Source organism: Agelaius tricolor, unplaced genomic scaffold (genome assembly GCF_023055355.1).
Source record: "Agelaius tricolor isolate 1412-34295 unplaced genomic scaffold, bAgeTri1.0.p SCAF_9, whole genome shotgun sequence".
NCBI lineage: Eukaryota > Metazoa > Chordata > Aves > Passeriformes > Icteridae > Agelaius > Agelaius tricolor.
In genome coordinates, this window is record NW_027269269.1 from 1,437,987 (window position 1) to 1,457,491 (window position 19,505).

The following is a 19,505-nucleotide window of genomic DNA, read 5'->3' on the forward strand; positions in this document are numbered from 1 at the left end:
GTACTTGTATTCAAGCTTTTTCCCACTCCAGGACATGCTGATACAAGGTGTTCATGCCCAGTACATGTCCTTAGTTCCTGCCAAACTTGTAGCTGATGTGAAGTTAGAGTATGAGGATTTCCTCATTCTGCAGCTGAACCACTGCATTGTCTTCACATCTAGTATTTAGTGTTTCCTCTGATGACACTGATTCTTCCAATAAACTTTCAACAGCTCTTGTTTTGTGAAGGTCACTCAAGTCTCATGTTACTGTGTGTTGTTTGAACTGCTTCACAGAAGCCTGTGCACCATGGAATGTGTGCTGCACATTGGAGACAAACCTTAAGTACAAAAGGACCATTAACACAGTTTCCAGGATTTATTCCCTGGGGAAGGCAGCTGTCTCTCCAGCAGAGGATCTGAAGTTGGCACCTTCTCAGAAATTATCCCCTTTAGGCAAAAGAAGAATTGGTCCTGACCATGTCATATAAATGCTTTAGAGACGTGTCCCAAATAAGATCTGCAGCAGGTGGGGTAGCGTCTGTCACACTGTGCACTCATGTTAATTCTGGAACTTCCCAACACAGTAATGGCAGATGAGCTTTGTCAGAATATTGTTTTGCTGTTACTGGTGCCAGGCTTGGAGACAATCAGCAAAAAGTAAGAAGTGTGACTGAGAAAAAAAATGAAGGGCTTCATCCCTAGGTTATTTGCCTTCTCATTCATTTGTGAGAACAAAATGATACAGCCCAAGAGCAAACAATGCAGCCCTGGAATTACTAGCTTTTACAGAGCTTGCATGTTTTGGTGAGACCTATAGAGATACACCTGGTTTCCTTGCCCACTCTTTATAAATAAATAATTGTTGTGCTTTCTCACTCCTTGAGACAGACTAAGAAGGAGTCTGGTGATGTGGATGTTAGCGCTACTTTCCAGCTCCAACAGCAGCTACATTCAAACTGTCAGTCACAGTTAAACAGCTATCTTGAATGACAACCTGTTCTGAAAAAAATGTAACTGAGAAGTTGGATCACAAGTAACACTCATTCACAGTATTAAAGCAATATCTAGATATTAATTTTAGATCTTTCTCATTAAAGAGTTATGCCATACACGTTACATAAGTTTAGCAAATTTCGTATCCAACCCACTTGGTACCAGTAATGTGCAGAAGCAAAAGATTCCCATACCAGTGTGGTTCTTGCAAGTGGCTTGAGAAGCAAAGCACTTGGGTAAGGGGATTAATGCAGTTGATTTTTACCTGAAATTCTGTCTTCTCAAGCATATGGAACTAGCCTGTTCTTCAGGTTCTTCAGCTTCTCCATCATCTGAGGAATCTGGAGAGGATAATACCACTGGTGCATTTTGGAGGTGGAGTTTAGCGATCACTAACACTTTGGGAGCTTTTACTCTTGAATGTCCTTGTAAGTAAGTGCTCAAAGGAGAAGAATGTTACTTAAACTAGTTCTTCTCTAGGATGTACTGTCTGCATACACATTCACAATCTTGAGCCTTCTGAAGGATTCCTGGGGTGCTGAGTGTCAGTATGAAGCATCCCTTTCCTTTCTGTGTGCTTTGTGTGCAGCTCACTAACAGGTTTTTGTCCTACTGATACTTCAGGGGCAGTGAACTAAGTTTCGTGTGTTTGTGGACAAGTTCCATTGTAAAACAAAAATGTTCATTTGAGGAACATCTCAAAGAATGGTTCCAGCTGTGGCTGTGCAGCTGACCAACTTACATCTCTTACATGCACCATTGTTCTTCCTGTTTGGTCCTTCTCAACAGTGAGTGCTCCATCCTGAATAGGTACCTCATGCCTGATGGATCTGCTTTGTTGCCTTGTATATGACAGAGGATTTTCTCAGTAGTTTATTGAGCAATGTCAAAGCCCAGATGAACCAGAACTAGTTGGGATTTTGGGTCAGATTCCCAAATGCTTATGATCTACATCTCTTTGCAGAAGTGTCATTGTTTTAAAATTGATACAGGTTGGTCTGGACAGAATAATGTTCTGTGCAAGTATTTGTTGGGCTGTATTTCAAGTCACACCAAGAGACAGCTTCAGCTTTGCGACTGGACGTCTTGATTTTGAGGATTCCTCCTGCTTGGAGCTGATGGTTAGGATGAGGAGGAATATGAACATGTTAACATCTCCTCTGCGAACAATTGACTCATTCAGTTACATTTGATGCAATACTGCTTCTGGGAATTCCAAATCAGTGCTAACCAGGGAAGAGGGGTTCTGTTACTGTCTGGCACACCCTGCAGATCTTAAACAGGGCAAAAGATGCGTGCTGTGGATCCACCAAAGCAGAGACATGACAGCATAAGAATTCCTCTGACTTCATGGAAAATTCACAGCCATTGATCATCATCTCTTGACTGGTTTATCTTGGGGATGTCAGGGTCACCTGGTCTTGAGACCGTCCTTGTTTTACATCCAGGGAGTTCCCAACTTGCACTTGGGTTGAACAAGTGTACCTCCATTTGCATCTTCACTCCTAGGCTGCCTGAGCTCATTTAAAAAAGAGAAAGTTACTTTGTTGTGCTTTGAGGTTAGGCTGACAGATAGGCATATTAATTCATGTAAATGCAGGCTGGGACTGGAAAGATACAAAATCAGAAGCAAGTCATCCTTCCCAAAACTAAAAGGTAGGTTTAGTCTCATGTCCACTACTGTGAACTTGTGTTGACGTTCTCCCTGTTTATTCTGAGAGAGTTTCTTGGCTGCTGCAGTGTTTTTATTAGACAGCTGGCTTGTAGGAACGAGCAGCTTCAGTGACAGTTCAGCAGCTGCAGAATGACAGCAGAGCGTGCCCCTGGGAGATAGTGCTGGCTTACGACAAGGCCAGCGGCTGTCAAGCAAAACCTGCTGCGTGTTAGAGCCATGTGCTCGGTGTTGCACAAGAGCTGAGAGCACAGGGGCCTCCACTGGAGCTCAGGCAGGAGTTCAATGATTCCCTGAGTGCTTGGAGCAGCCAGCAAGGCACCCTGACTGACTATGGTCACTGATGCAGGTGCACTGATTAGGTGCACTTTATTCTTGCTTAAAGAATAAAGGGTAAATTCTTCTTATTATTATTTCAAACACATTTTAGTCAATCTGCTTTTGTTGTTTTTTGCTTCATGCCTGTTTCATTAACATTTAGTAGGTTACCTCGTGATTAACTAATAAACATTCTGTGGGTAACTCATGAAGAGGTGTCATTATAGGAGCTATACCCTCACTCTGTGTGATCAGACAGGATTACAGGATATCTGGTTTAGGAATCTTTTATTTTCACTTTTTAAAAGATCGAGCTTGTTGAATAGCTAACACTAATTGCAGGTAGTAATTTCAGGTTTGGAAAACACTTAGAGATAAACTTGATCAGTTTTCTTCAGCAAAAGAAAAATCCCACACATTATTTGTATTTACCAAGGCACAAATACCCACGCTTATTGCAATGGGTATAGAAGTACAAGCTCTAGCATAGCAAATAAAAGCTGGTGATGGAAAAGGTATAACAGTTGCCAGATTATGAAATACAGAGGTACTCCCTGAAATGGGTTTTGTAACTACCACTAAGAATGAGTGAACTCAATTCTTGTTCACTGTGTTTTATACCCATATGATAGGATGTGTTTTCTGCTTGGTTACTGGAAGTTCTTGGGGTTGGCATGTAAAAACAAAGGGGCCATCCTGTGGTCTGAAGGACTTTTTATTGGGCCTTCCAACATCACCCAGTACCCAGAGGAGGTGATGTGGCTGGAGGGCAACTGTAGGTGCTGTACCAGAGCCTGGCTCTGGGGACCAGGCAGCTTCACATGGTAGCTTAATCCAGCTAACATCCTGCCATGCCTAGAGAGGCCAAGCTCTTCCCTACCTTTTTTTTCCCTGGGATTTACCTGATCACAGGATGGTGTGCATGTGCAGCTTGCTAACCCAGAAGAAGTGTCCTTTATTATTTTTTTTTTACTCTCCTAGGCCAATTTTTTTGCCATTTTACCAACCTGTCTTACTGTATTGAGATGCCAGAATTGAATCCAGAGGAACAGGGGCAGTGTGGTTGGGAAGAAGTGAAGGGAGTTTTTTCTATTTGGCAGCGGTGAGCTGCTAATTGGCAACTATCTCTTGAAACTGCTTAGACATAAATAACTTAAAAGTTTTCTTCAGGCTCTCTAAAACCTGAGCTGGTGCCTCCTAAGGGATCTGGCACATAATGGTGTGTATGATGGGGGACAAGGAGACTGGGCGAGTCTAAACCAGTGATTTTTCCATTTACATCCTTCCTAGGTTGCTTCAGAGTGGCAGTGATCACTGAAAGACACTGCTCAGTCAACTTCATAATTGTGGCACAGCCTTTTTTGGCCCATGTCTGGGTTGTTTCTCAACTGCAAGGAAGTCTTTCTGCACAGGTTTCATCTGAGTCAATTTCCTTAAGGCCTCTAGGAGTTTATGGCTGGTTTTCCTTTGTGGTCCACACGCTGAGCATTCCTTGTCGGTTGATTTGGCAGGTATTGACTAAGAAATAGGGTGTGTATTTCAGAATTTTGTCTGCTCAGGTCAGAGTAAGAGATGGCTGGTAGACATTAGTCTGTTTTCATCGTCCAAAGCATCAAATGGTCACTTTCCCTCAGTTTTCAGATACCATCCTCTTGCTGGTCCAGTGAGGTGAACGACAGCACACTGGCTGTTGGTGCTAGAAAGTTGTTTTCCACCAATTTCTCTGCATGTGTTGGAAGGCTGATAGAATGGATCCTGTCAGTACTCTTGGAGCACTGGAGTAGAAGTGGCTGTCTCTTGTGGAGTGGTGCCCTGGAGGATTTATGCTGTATCATTCTTTTGTACCTCACAGCAGCTGTTTGGCTGGATTTATTTTTGGACAGGAGGGATGTGTGTGAAGACAGCTTGAAGGAACCAAGTTAGTAATCAATCACATTTGTAACTCAGCTGGAAGCTCTCACATTGGGGAATGTGTCCACTGATTGTGTGATGAGAAAGCAAAGACAGCAAAGCAGGGCAGGAATAATCCTGCCTGAGCTGGATGTCTTGTGTCTTCGGAGAGATACAGTTACCCCATCTGGAATGAGCAAGAAGGCTGCTTTGCCCTGTGAAATGATCAAGATCTTCCTGTACTTAAGGCTCTTTTTGTACAGGTGTTCATAAAACTTCTGGTAAAGTAAATGCAGTGTTTTAAGATCTGTTCAGGGCCTTGGGGGTTTAACCTTCTCTTTCCCTCTGCCCATGCCAGCATCTCACTGATGACAGTCACATATATTAATAAAATCATGGTGGAAACTCTCAAGCTGGAAGGAAGTCATAAGGATCATTGAGTCCAACTCCCTGCTCCTGCCTAAAACTAAACCACATGACTAGGAGCATTCTTTAGACACTCCTTGAACTCTGGCAGACTTGGTTCCATGACTACTTTACTGGGGAGCTTGTTCCAGTGACTGACCACCTCATAAGTCTTGCCCTTGCCCTTTCACCATCTTAGTTGCTCTCCTTTGGACACACTCTAATGTTGTGCTCCTCACAGAGTTCATTTTGAAATACTATATTTTAATGATTTGGCCACTTTTATAACTAGGACATCAGAGACTGTAATCAGAGATCCTTTATGCCAAAACAGTAGCACATTACTGCAGATCAGCCAAGAGCACCCTTACTAGTGTGAGAGCATGTGTGCATACATGTCAACATGCGCACACATGAATCCAGGCATCGGCACATGTTACGGAAGAGTGATCACTGTGTTAGCAATCCTGTCTGCTTGGGACATTAACAAGCAGGAAAATCAACTCAACAGAGATTCAATTGTTTATGCTGCTGTTAGAGGTCTGTTATCAACCTGATAGGTCTGCCTGGGGTTTGTGAATAGGAAGTCTTCTGAGTCCCTGCCTTTGAGGTTAGCATATGTTCTTGAGTTACTTTCTATGTTTGTTTGGTTCTTTTTAAAGTTTGAATTGTAACAGTTTTTAAATAACGTACGTACTTCTCAAGGTCCGACAAGAATTAGTTGAAGAATATGAACAAGTTAAGAGCATTGTCAACACTTTAGAGAGTTTTAAAATGGACAGACCTCCAGATATCTCTGTATCCTGTCAAGATGAGCCTTTCAGAGATCCAGCTGTTTGGCCTCCTCCTGTTCCAGCTGAACACAGGTAAGGAGAGGCTCAAGCAGAGTGGGTAGAATAAAGATGGGTCACCATAATTTTATATTTGTTTTTGAATGCTTCTGTAACATGAAAATCACATTTAATTCACACATTTATTACATTTAATTTAGTCACTTGTAATAAGGAGTAAATATAATTAATTGAGAAAAAAGTATTTAAACTACAGTCAGATTTATTTCTGACATTCTAAAGAGAGTCACTCCTTTATTCTGGTAGGAGTAACTAAGTGCCTGGAACTAGAATCTGCTGCAGAGGTAAGTGGGCTTTTGGTGACATGTTCTCATGTGCAAGAAGAAAACTTTTCCATTTCAGTTTATTTGAGCAAAAGAATTAATTGATGACTGAGAAGCCTGTAAGGAGCTGTAACTGAAGGATCTTGAAGGACATGGTGGTTAGAAATTACTCCCTAGCTACAGATAATTCAACCTGTGTTTAATCCATTGGTTAGTTTAATTGCTAAACATGTTCTGTTACACATGGTATATCTCTTCTCTAACCATATTTAAGGTAACTTCAGTTAGCTGATAGATTTCTTAAAATAGATGCTTGTGCATATTCTGAAATCCCTATTTTCAACCTAACAGAGCTGGTTGGAAACAGATTCCGTTTACAGACAAAAATAGCATTTATCATGCCAATAGTTTTTTAACATAAGAGCATAGAATTTTAACGTGTGTATGCTCACATAAGCAAAGGAGCAAAGTAAAATGAGACATCTCGGTTAACAGAAAGAAATGCCAAGTTTATTTATAACTTTCTTTGCTTTATGATTATCAAAAAGATCTTTGTTTAAAAAAAAAAACAAAAACAACCTAAGAATATAAGTGTAATATTATATTAATGCTGATTACTTTTGTGAGTGGTAGAAATAACTCAGATTTTCTGTGGTAATGTTATGTAAAGTTCAAGATGTATTTATTCTTATATTTTCCTTAGTGGTAAAGCCCCAACAGTTCATCTGCTTCTTTTAGGCTGAAATTTAAATCTTATGCAAATAAGTAAGGAAACTTAGGCACTGTTCTCTGCTGTTAAGTTTAAAGAAAATGCATGAAAAGCAAAATGTTGCCATTGTATCCAGCAATGTATTTAAGAATGTGCTTAATTTAAAGCATATTCCAGGAAAATGTTTTTGGAGTTAACAAATTTTGAGTTACTCAAAACAAGAATCAGTACAAGATTCAATAGTGGACACTTATTAAATTTGGGTGGCATTCCTGGCTGTTTATTGTAGTTTTGTATTTCAAATTCAATCCCTGGAGAAATATGACAATGATTTCTTGTCTTAAAACCAAATTCTTTCTCTTCATTCTATTGCTGAGTACTCTTTGACATTGTGGGTGATGCACACAAATATAGGTGATTGCAGTTCAGCTCTGTTTGCTTTTGCTTTCAAGGCAATTTTTATGTTTTGACATTTTCACACAGGGGAATGAAGTCAGAGGTAGGCGGATTGTTTAAAATCTTCCCTGTTTTGTTTTGGGGCCTGTCAAAGATTTTAGCCGCCTTTTTTTTTATGTCTCTATTTTAAAAATCTTTATTTTACCAGGAATGTCGTCTATTTTTTGTAGAATTTGTGCATGTGAATGTAGCCTAATATAATCTCCTGGTTTGGAGTCAGAGGAATATTCGATTTGACGACTTTTGCTAAATTGTTTCCTCTTTTGTTACATGGGTGTTGGTTTGTTGTAAGACTGATAGGGAGTACTGATCTGATAATGTTGTTAATTTTTTCTTTTGTGTTTTTTCTTCTTACTTTGGGTATCAGACAAAACCAGGAATGTGGTTTTGGATTTGTAGATACAGGGAAATAAAGCTTAGGGTCTTGGCAGCTTTAGTAATAATGTACTAAGGGAAATTAGAATCTGTCCTTCTTAATGTTGCTCTTTTTTTTCACTGTTTTTAGCATGTTTTTGTTGTGGTTGTTGTTGTTAGGGCTCCACCTCAGATAAAACGTCCCAACCGAGATGGAAAATCTTTGAAGAAAGACTCCCCAGGGCTGCAGCCCCGCGGGCCTGCGGGCAGAGCACACCTGGTGTCCAAGGGGGAGAAATCTTCTGGCAGCCGCGAAAGGGAATCCAGAGCCAGGGGAAGGGATGACAAGGTAAGAAGTGGGAAAGAACTTGGCAGGGAGGTGTTGTGGTGCAGCAGGTGGCAAAGGGAAGCACTCTTAGTCATTTAATACAGATAATAAAATTCACAGTAATCACTTGTGGGAAAACTTAGTGCTTTCTTTTTCCCCACGATCAAAGCATGTATAGTGGTGACATTTATTAATAATTACACCAAATTAAGAAAAATTCTGTCATGTTTGTTCTGTCTTGGTGTAACATTTTTTTGAGGAAGGGAACCGTAGTGTTCTGTTGCTGGGGGTTTCTTATTCTTTTGAGTGAAGACCATGGGTTTGTCTCTAATCTCTAAGTGTCATTCAGGCATGAAGTCCCTTCTCCTCCTTTTCCTCCATGTTTGGTGGTTTGTTTTTGTTTGGTTTTTTTTTTTCCTTAAAGGAATCCAATACAGGACTTTTGTAAAGATATTAATGCAAAAAGTGCAAAAATGAGACCAGTGCCCTTACGTAGACTTGAGGCATTATGAATGGAGTTCCACAGTACCATTGCCTCTGCCATACCATAGTATAATTTAGGCATGCCTAGGAGTTTAGAACAGTTCCATAAATGCATTGATGGTAGGTAAATCTGTGCCAAATTATTTGAAGTTACATATTTGAAAATCATATGAGGGAGAAGTATTAAAACCAAACTCTAAGCAACATTCATTTTCTCTGGTTTATGAAAGGGGTTTTGTATTTATTATAGTGTTTAGAAAGAAGCTTCTTGGAACTGTTTTGTTTTAAAAGTAAAAGCAATGAATTAAACTAGACTAATTTGGAGATACTTTCTTCTAAAGATACATGAAAAGGAAGCAGTGCTGAAGTGAAAGAAAAGGAGGAACAGTGATTCAGTATAAAGTGGTGATGTCAAAAACAGGACTGTTTCGTGGCTGGAAAAATGTCAGTGTGCAAATCTCTGTTTCTGAGACACTTGTGTTTTTAAATTTAACTGTGGAGTTAGTGCCAGGAACGCAAGGACTCTGTGGTGTTAATTATACAAGCTGAGACTATTCTGAAGTGGCATCACTTTCCTGACAGACAAAGATACAAGACATGCCTTCCTATGGGGGCACACAGTATTGTACAGATCTTGAGAGATGAATAAGAAAGGCCAGTTTTCTTCCAAAATTTGGTTAGTTCCTTTGTGACCTTTCTATTGCACTTCTTGACAGCTTAAGAACAACTCAAAGATATGCTTTTTCCATCATAAATTGTTTTCTTATACACAGGAAAACTATTAAGTAATCCTAGCCCTTATGACAATCAGAAGGTAGGGCCAGGCGCATTTTCAGCAGTGCCACTGAGTGACTGTACAGATCAAGCATTTTAGAAATCTCTCTACCCCGGATCAGTAAGATTTAAAATAACAAGTGTGCCTCCTGCAAAGCTATAAAAATCTCGTGAAGATCTGTGAAATTATTGAAAGATTTCCTAGCTATATGGGGAATTGGAGTCATGGTGTGTGACAGGTTCACCAGATGTGCTTGTGTAAGGCAGCCTTCAAAGTCTTAGCTCTAATGAGGGTGAACTCTGCTCTCCAAGCTTTCCGGTGATGAGCATTATAGGGCTTTACTATAAGGAGCCTACAACAACATGACTTGTATAATACTTGTCTCTGGGAATAATGTGATTAGCAGTACTACTGCTGTGAGGTGCAGGAAAAGTCATGGAGGTGTTCCATTTAATATGGTACATTTTAAACACTGCTCTTACCCGAATAAATTGGTCACTAGGTGGCAGAAGGAAAATACGTCTACTCCTCAAAAAATTCCAGTACATGTGCTCTTGTATTCCCCTTTGTCTAGCTCCTGGGTGGTTATTCTAGTTCCTTTGTCTGGGATATGTGACTGAAAATCACCCCAGGTTACAAATCCACGTGTGCTATATAATGGTTCTTGTAAGGGATCCATGATTTGCCTTTGAGAAAGATTTTGAATGAAAGAAGAAATAGCCAGGTGTGGGAAGTGGAAGAAGTTAATGCAACTTTCTATATTTTGCACATAGGCATGAAAATAGGTTTACCTTTCAGTTTTATCCTTCCTTAGTTTACAAATGTTTGTTCTTCAGTTTCTGAGTTTGAACCATCAAGCAACTTGGCTATGTCAAATCAAAGAGATTTGGTAACTCATCATGTTCAATTAAAAATAATAGGGCAAACCTGAAGCTTTAAATTAAGTAACCAGGTATCTTTTCCCCTACTAAATGTTTCAGCTTTGTAGTTTTTGGGTTTGGGTGCTAGGATAGTACTACTTAGAACATGTTATGAACTATCCATTTCCTAAGACATTGACTGCAGTGTAATAGGTTGTGTGCTGTCCTGCCTATAATACCACAATGTAATGCATATTTTTTTTTCAAGGTAAATGTAAGTATAGTGCATATATTTTAGAAATGCTCTGCCTCACTTGAAACAAATGCCGTCTTTCAATGTTTTTCCTCTCTAGACCATAACATCTTTTCAATCTGACAGTAACCATTTTGGGATAGGTAATTTTAACCTAACTATGCCAATAAAATTACATTTTTTAGTGCTATATAAATAATTTTGAACTAAACCCACCAGATTGTGTCTATCCACTAAATCCTTATGTGTCTTTTTTTTTCCCTAAAATATTGCTTTCAAGTTTTTTTTTCCTTCTTAGTTCCACTGGAAATTATTAGGCTTGTTCTCAAGGTACCTTTTGCTGAAGCATTACCAAGAGTTTTAGCTTCTGTTTAATATTTCAGTTTAAAGAGGCAGCATGAATGCCACCAGTATGTCTTTTAGAAATTGCATACCATATCTAAGTAGTGCAACACTTTTCTAGGAGTACTCTTTAGATTATTTTAGACTGTCAGTGGATAAAGACAGTAAATATTATGAAGAATATGAAACAGCCAAGCGCTGCACAGCCATGTCAGTGAAAGGACTTAAAAAAATTAAATTATTTTTGATTGATTATCCTCCTGTGCATCACCAACTGTGACAGATGAGATAGTTGCATTTAGGTGAAAGCACAGACCTCCATGCATTGGGACTGGAAGGCTGCATAACCTCCATTGAAAACACTGAAAGAACTGTTGGGTGAAATTGCAGGGCTGGGAGCACATTTTTACAGTAAAATTTACTTAGTTTGATGCTGTCTCATGTGAATGGTGAGTTGTGTTGACAATGCCTCTATTGAGAAGAGGAAAGGAAAAGCGATCCAGGCAACCAGAGTTGTTAATTGTTATATGTTTTACAACAAATTTAGAGTGGATGAAAAGCAAAAGGTGAAGACTTGGAACTAATTAAAAAGTGGAATAGAGTGAAATATGGTTTCTTAAGCAAAGCTGTTGCCTCTGCCAGGATTTCTTTAGAGTTCTAGTTAATGTCTTATAGAAAGAAATCAATCTACCCGGATACCACATGGGAAGCAATTTGTTAATCTAGTGTGTGGTGTAGAGGAATTTTAAAGTGGGATTAGGCAGCAAGGGGAAAGTAAACAAGCAGTACTGAAAGGAGAAGTGGCAGTCAACTGGCAAATAATTTTTGACTCTTGTTTTGTATTTAAATTAATATTTTTGTGCCAATTTAACTTGCCACAAAAAAGAGACATGCACTGAATTTGCTCATGTCACCAAGTTGGGAAGCACCATCACCACAAAAGGCAAATGAGGCTGTTGCACAGGAAGAATTGCATGAATCTCTGTTGGAATCATGGAAATGGGATAATGTTTAGAGGTGCAGAACAGCAGGCTGTGTTCTTGGAAACTGTAACAAGAGTTTTTGCTAGAAGCTGGGAACTCAGCAGTAGAGGAGAAGACAGATTTGGATGTATCAGCAGAAACTGGATCAGGCTGAACTTCCATTTGGCACATTACCTTTTCCTGGTGGTGGTGGGAAGGGCTGGCTGCTTGGGAAGGGGTGAGGCACAGTCAGGTGCCACCTTTGGCTTTGGCAGTGAGGGGTGGAGACTGCGTGTGACAGTGGTTATTTGGCATTTGTATGCAGTGGGAAGAACCTGCAGGAAGGCAAGGTGTCTTCAGAGTCCAGTTCTGGCCATTGCAGCCCTCAGGATTATTCTATGTGATTAATCTGCTGAGATTGCCTTGAAGGGGGAGCAGTATGATAATGCTGTGGATGCAAATGTAAACAAAATCCCAGATCGTTGAGCTGTTACCAACAGAGAGAAGAGATACCTGTGTCATTATAGGGGGATCTGCTGAGAAAACAGCTGGTGTATTTTGTGTACAACCACACTCAAGAAAGATATGTTAACATTAGGAGAGAGAGGAAAAAAAAGCATTGTCAAAGTGGATGGATAATCATGTTCAGCTTATGTTCCAAAAGGAGACTTAGTTTGGTAAATGAAGGGAGAGCACATGAAGCCTGATGCAGGTGGGTCAGTGTGGAGGACACACCAAGGAACGAACTGCTGAAACTATTGCAGAAATTTAGTACAGGAGTAGGAATAACATCAATTTTGGAAACAAGGTTTTTGTTCCAGTGTGTTAGTGCAGCTCTAATAGCTCTCCCTGATGGAAAGGACAGCTGATTTCTAAATGTTTAAGACAGATACTGGTTGCCTGAAATTATGAGATGGGATTGCCAAGGGTGGGAGTAGATTTTTGCAGCCCTGTATACCTATCTGTTGGCATACCATCTTAGAGAGAAGCCATCACAGCAACTTTATTTAAAGCTATTTTGTGAAAGTAGTACCCAAAGAGATGACTGGAAAAATTATGCTTACTCCTGCTGCCTAGTTTCAGGTGACATTTTAAAAAAATCATTATTTCTAGTCTATGCTCACTTATCTGCTGACTGAGAATTGCAGGTTGGACCAATTTGGGACCAGCATTAAGAATCTTATTACTTGTGAAAACTACAACTACTTTAAATCTTGATTTGATTATGGAACTGGGGGTAAAAAAAGGAGAAAAAAAAAAAGAATAATTCAGTGTCACTACAATGAGAGCCGAGGTGATGCTGAGAGCACGTCTGCCCGTTGGCCGCCCTTCTCCATCGTTCCGCTGGCGGGACGTTCCGCAGGGGCAGGAGAAGCAGCGCTCCCGGGCGCAGCACGTCCCGCGGGAGCGGCGCCGGCAGCGGGGCCGGGAGCGGGGCCGGGAGCGGGGCCGGCAGCGGGGCCGGCAGCGGGGCCGGGAGCGGGGCCGGGAGCGGGGCCGGCAGCGGGGCCGGCAGCGGGACCGGGAGCGGGGCCGGCAGCGGGGCCGGGAGCGGGGCCGGGAGCGGGGCCGGGAGCGGGGCCGGCAGCGGGACCGGGAGCGGGACCGGGAGCGGGGCCGGCAGCGGGGCCGGCAGCGGGGCCGTGCTGCCGCCCCGCGGCCGCACCGGGGCTGCCGGCGCCCTCCCGGCCCCGAGCCTTCCTTCCCCCTCTGATTTTTGGATTTCTGTTCCGCTCCGCTGGGCCGAGCTGCGCCGTCTGCCCCCGGGCTCGGGGGCTCTCGGGGCCGCCCGTGCCCCAGCGTGTGCCGCCCTCCCTGCCCCTGCTCTTCAACTCCCGCCTTAACTCGGTTTCACTCAGGAAAAACAAAACCCAACCGCAACAAGATAAACCAATTGTTCTGTAATGTGCAGAAAAACTTTTCTACTAGGAATGCCAGTCCATTGCGGAACAAGAGGAGTATGTAGCAGACAGCAAATATCTTTCATTTCATTGTCCTGTTTTCTTGTTCTTACTATTTTTTTAATGGTTACATTTGGATTCCATTTTATCTCTCCTTAAATCTTGAGAACTCCACAGGGTGTCTTTTTGCCGTTTCCTTTTTAGACCAGACTACTACATTTTTTACACCAGCTTTCTGCTTAAACACAACTCTGAGCTTCGTTTCCATTGCAAAAAGCTGAGTTAGGAGTACTAAACAACACAAGAGTTCGCTTGGAAGCAAGAAATAAAAGTAGTGGGAAGATAAACTACTCCCTCACAAGTCGTCGTGGGCAAACGGCAACTGGGAGGGGTGTAATCGCTGCCTTTTTGTTTTTCCACTGCGAGGTTATTTGTGTGTCTCCAGCTGCCTCTCAACCCGCCTTCGTCTAGGATGCTTTTGTCCAGCCAGCTGGGATTCTTTAACTTGCTGCTGATAGTGTTTAGAAGCTGAGTTAAGAGTCCTAAAGTAGCTCCCTGCTCAGCCCCCTCCGTTAAACCAGCGCAGCTGCTTTTCAGGCGCCCTGAATGGTGGGAGGGGAAGCGATTTCCTTCAGAACTGAGAGAGGAGGAGCGTGAGCCCTGATGCTTCAAAGGGAAAATGTTACCCCCATCAGCTGAACGGCACTGTAGAAGTATTAGCCAGAAGCTCTGGCCCATTTGGGACAGAGTGTGGCTTGATCACTGATGTAGCGTTGGTGTGCTGCAGAAATTATTGAAACCTGGGTGTCTTTGGAGCTTCTTTAGGGCTTTTGGTGCAGCCCTTAAATAAATACAACCTTTGAAAAGCATTTTAATTGTTTATGAAGCTGGCGTGCGAATGAGAGGTGAGACATGGATTGTTTGTAGTTGAGGAAAGCAGATATTGCAGGGCAGGAAGGCTTTAAAGAAACAAGGGGAGAGAACCTTGGTTTTCCTCCATCAAAGACAACACGTGTGACAGCTTCCCTGTTCCTTTTCAGTGATGATAGTGTCAGATGTTACTTCTGACAGGTGGCTGGTGTAGCATCTTCAATATGTGCTTTGGATGCTCTGGTGGTCAGCTAGTTGGTACACAGCCACCTATGTGAGGCTGTTCCTGCATTCGTGCCTTTGGTTGGCCAGAAAGTGTGTCAGTTGTGTAATATTCTTATGGGTCTGTATGATTTTCACTTCTAGGGAAAGAAAATACCCCAGGAATTTGGTGATGGGGAAATTCCAAAATTTGATGGAGCAGGTTACGACAAAGACCTGATCGAAGCTCTTGAAAGAGACATTGTGTCAAGGAATCCAAGCATTCATTGGTATGAGGATTTTCTCAATTTAAGTGTTTTTGCTCATGTGAGAAAGGAGAGAAATTACCCATCTTCAAACTCCTAAAATAGGGAGACAAGATAATCTTCTACAGACAGGCAAAAATTAGATATTTTGCTTTAACAGTTTATTAATTTAAGTTAAGCTTTTGATGCTAATTGATATTAAGTGCAGTACATTCATTACAGGTACTGCTGAAATGAACATATGCTCCAGAGATCTTTAAAGATACTGCTTTGGTGTTCACATTGTCCAAAACAATTTTTAATTAAGCAGCTCTGGGTAACTTGAGTTGAAAATAATTTTTTCCCTGTCTTCCAAAAGTGGATTCAATTTTAGGTCACAGTATGATAGGAGTGCTCTCATGAGGCATATGCTTGCATACTAAAAGAAATGGTACTAAGTGAAAAGCTTTTCTATTTCTCTTGTATAAAAATAGAAGAAATATAGTTGTATGAGAATCTTATACAAGTTTCTTCATCTTGCACAGGGATGACATAGCAGATTTGGAAGAAGCCAAGAAATTATTAAGAGAAGCTGTTGTTCTTCCAATGTGGATGCCTGATTTTTTCAAAGGGATCAGAAGACCTTGGAAGGTGAGAATTTATGTGGTGTTCTAGGAAATGGCAAGCTGTAGCTATGTGAGACTCCTGCTGTAATGTGTGGATGCCTGTAGCAAAGGCTAAAAGAAAAGATCATGAATTTGTTTATTAAATCCTCTCATAATGATTCATGTAAAAGGCACTGAAAGAAACAGCTGGAAGTGTATCTGGCCCTTAGAGTAAACTGTATTTTCTGTTTATTTCCTCACTTATAGCTTGTTGCTATTATAATACTTTCTATGTGCCAACCTGTAGACGTGAGCAAACAGATTATATTGGCCGAAGCAGAAATGCTTAACAGACAGCTCTACATAGACTTATGGTGTCCAGTTGTCATCACTTCCCAGAAGAAAGCAATCCTTGGACTGTTTTTCTCCAATGTTTCAACTGTCTCTCACTCAGACTGCAAACTGCAGCCTGCATGGTACAAGGAAGCAAGGACAGAGGGGGCCGGTCTGGTGACTTAGATTTGCAGCTGGGCATAGTTGCAGCTGGAGTGAGAAATTCAGAGTAGGAGAAGGAGTTGCAAACAGGGCAGCAGGAAGGATATAGGACTGAACTAGGCTGACTGACCAGAAGTGAGCCCAGTCTGGGTCTTGCTTAGAGCTAAGAAGGAAGGGGGGGGAGGAGTTTGGTGAGCATTTCTGTAAACAGCAAGCAGCATTATTTTGCTTCTAATGTGGAATGGACCGATGCTTGTTTGGGGAATACCTAGTCACAACACAAGGCCTTTTTGGTTATTGAGAAGCATTGCTGGGGAAAAGAGACTTGCAAATTGTCTGTTGCTCTGAGTGTGGAAGGAAGTGGCGTGTGTAGGGAATGCTGTGTGCATGAGTAGTTTCCTGTTCAGTATGCTGGTTCAGCAGTGTGTGTCGGATCTTGCTCTACTAACACTTGTTCTGTCTTTTCCTGATTGGTCCTTGTGCTTCCCTGGCTTATACCTAGGTCAGACTCAGCAGGAGCTGGGAGATTGCTGCTTGAGAGCTGCTACAGAGTTTTTAGTGAGTTGCAGGGAGGGAGCCCAAACATATACTCAGTGCAAACCTGGCCCCAGCCTTTGGAGTTAGAGTGCTTGTGGTCAGTACCAGTGGCCTTGTGGTTACCCTTAGGGTTAACTGAGCTATCATCTTGGACAGAGCCTAGATGTTGTGGGTTACATGTGTAGGATGAGATTTTAGTGTATTTTGAACAGCTGCATCTCTTTCTTCTTGGCTTAGAGGAAGTTGATCCATACTCTTGTTATAGACTATGGGGGCCCCATCTGTCTAGTGTTCAAAATCTTCTAATGGAATAAAGATCCGCTCTGCTTTCTTTTCGCCTGTTAGCATGCATAGAGGAGGCAGTGGCCATCTGTCTTTAAGGCAGGTATCTCAGCAGACTGTAGGAAATGTGAAAAATGCCACTGACCTTGTCTCCAAGTGCTGTGGCAGTGGATAAAGAAGCAACAGCTTGGTCCTTTAAAGAGTTACAGTCTCCATCTCTTTGCACGAGACTACCTTTTCCTACCAAGCAGTGTCACCTCTGAAAACCAGGTGGTTGTAGACATGGAAAAGATTCTAAGATTATTTCCTCTCTTCAGTCTGAAATGCAAATTGATTTCTGACAAGGCTATGAAGAGTCTTCATTGTTAGCCTTTTCCCTGGTGACTTGTGAAGCTGTAACTCTCATGAATTTATTTTTTCACACAGAACAGCATGTATTTTCCCTACTGTTGACCTCTGACTGTGCTATAAGGATGAAAAGTATTGAAGAGAAGGCTGTTTCTTGCAGTAATCAGTGTAGCAGCAGGCATTTGTTGAGCCTAGGAATTCAGGACAATAATTCAGGGAAAAAGGCAGCCGAAGCTGGTTTTGGATGCTCAGACTCCCCTGAGAACAATTCCCAAGACAGCCCTCACAGTTTGTGCTTGTATTCAGAGAACTGTGCCTTGTCTGAAGGAGCCAGCTGTCTTCCCTGATTCAACACAGGTGCTGTGTAGTTGCAGCCACGGGTTTCTGAGTGTCCATGGGTTTGCTCTTTCTGTTTCTCTGAAATGTTTTGTGCCAAGAAAGCCTGGTTGCTCACTGTGCTTCCCACTGCTCTGCTAGTGATTGTTACAACAACAAGAAGTAACCCTGCAGTGATTTCATCAAAACACTTACTCCCTGCGGTGCATTTCAGCTTCTTATTGGAATACTTTGGATTAACAGAGCCTTAGAGGAAGAATAAAGAAGTCTTTGTGTTTGTCAAGGTTTTAAATAGTAAGTGGCAGCCTCCTAGTTTGCAGAAAGAGCAACTTGATCCTATGTGTTTTTGTTTGCAGCCATGCACATCTTGTTTTGCTGTGAACTCAAGTTCTTTTTTTTTTTTTTTTTTTCACCGATATTTCTACAGTCTCTATCCCCTGAGACCTTACTTTCCCCCTGGCTTTACACCTGGTGTGGCTGGTTTCCACCTGTGTTATGCACATGTATAATGCCACCAGTATCACGTGCAGGGTAACACTTCCTGTAGTACTTAGCAGGAGGTGAAAAGCAATGGATGGGCTTCAGTTTTTGCATGTGTACCTGAAGCCAGGATTTGACCTTCCAGAATAATGGAGAATTGAACCAATATCCCAAAAATGTCATTACTTCCCTATATCACCAGATCCTGCACTACACACAGTTTATCAAACATATGCTTTGAATGTGATTTGAATTGAGGTGAAGTTTTTAAAAAATATTAAATGAACACATTTGAAGCTCAGAGAGAGCAGTAAGTCATCTCTGACCTGCATATTACAGGCTGAGTAATTTTCACCCAGTCACTCCAGGGCTGTATTTGCAATATTGTTGTAATATCAGTATAACTCAAATCAGCATCTCAAATCAGAATGTCTGCGTGTTCACGGGGAGAAAAGAGAGTCCATTTGCTTTTTATGCTTGCTGCTCTGGAGCTTAGGAAACCTTGGACAGCCTGAGGAGTGACTTTGGACTGTTAGCTGTAGAGATGGTGTGTGAACACTTCTGATTTAATTTACCGATGAATGTATGTTGAGCTTGCATTAGCTAAGTATTAAATGGCAATAAAGGTATTAAGAGTTAATGGAAAATGGAATACAGAGAGGCTATTGCTTTTGAATGGGACATTTTTGAATAATTGCATTCCCGGTTGATTTGTTTTTATAGATCTCTTCCATGTCATTCTTTGTGCTTTTTGAAGTAGATTTTTGTGAGGAACAGATGAAATCTAATTTGCTATATGGCTTGCATTTAACAGATATTTTATTGCTGCGGCATTTTATGTAAGTTATTAATTGCAAAGCACATTATGATGTGCAATTCTAACACTAGCTAATTTGATTACCCTTGCAATACAGTACAATTTTAGGAAACTCTTGTTAGCATGTAATAAGATCTTGCAATTGGGAGGAGAAAAAAAAACCCCTAGTTGCTTGAGCACTACATTTTCACTGATTTACTTAAAATCACAGAGCCCTATACTAGCACTGTGCAGAGCATGGAACAGTGTTTTGTCCTTCTCCAGTGCTGCTGCTGAAAGGGTTGGAAAGACTACCCATAAAGATGGCTGTATTTAGTAGTATTATCAAGAGTGATTAACCCATCTCAGTGATACAATCTTAACATGAGCTCTGAGAGAACTGTGTGTAAAACCAAAAAACTGTTTGTATAATGATGGGTAAATGTGCTGAGCTGCAGACATTTGTGCTTCTTTCTTTCACAGACCACAGATGGAAAGATAGTCTGATGATGT

At 41.4% G+C, this 19,505-nt stretch overlaps 1 protein-coding gene across 2 annotated transcripts in view; it reads left to right on the top strand.

Annotated features, from left to right (window-relative positions):
- The window catches only part of KATNAL1 (katanin catalytic subunit A1 like 1), a 39,700-nt gene that overhangs the window by 10,066 nt on the left and 10,129 nt on the right, over positions 1–19,505 (top strand). For both annotated transcript variants that reach the window (XM_071433973.1, XM_071433974.1), the window contains exons 3-6: positions 5,966–6,126; positions 8,074–8,242; positions 15,034–15,158; positions 15,659–15,764. In XM_071433973.1, the coding sequence (XP_071290074.1) occupies positions 5,966–6,126; positions 8,074–8,242; positions 15,034–15,158; positions 15,659–15,764 (561 nt within the window). The remainder of the gene's footprint in view (positions 1–5,965; positions 6,127–8,073; positions 8,243–15,033; positions 15,159–15,658; positions 15,765–19,505) is intronic.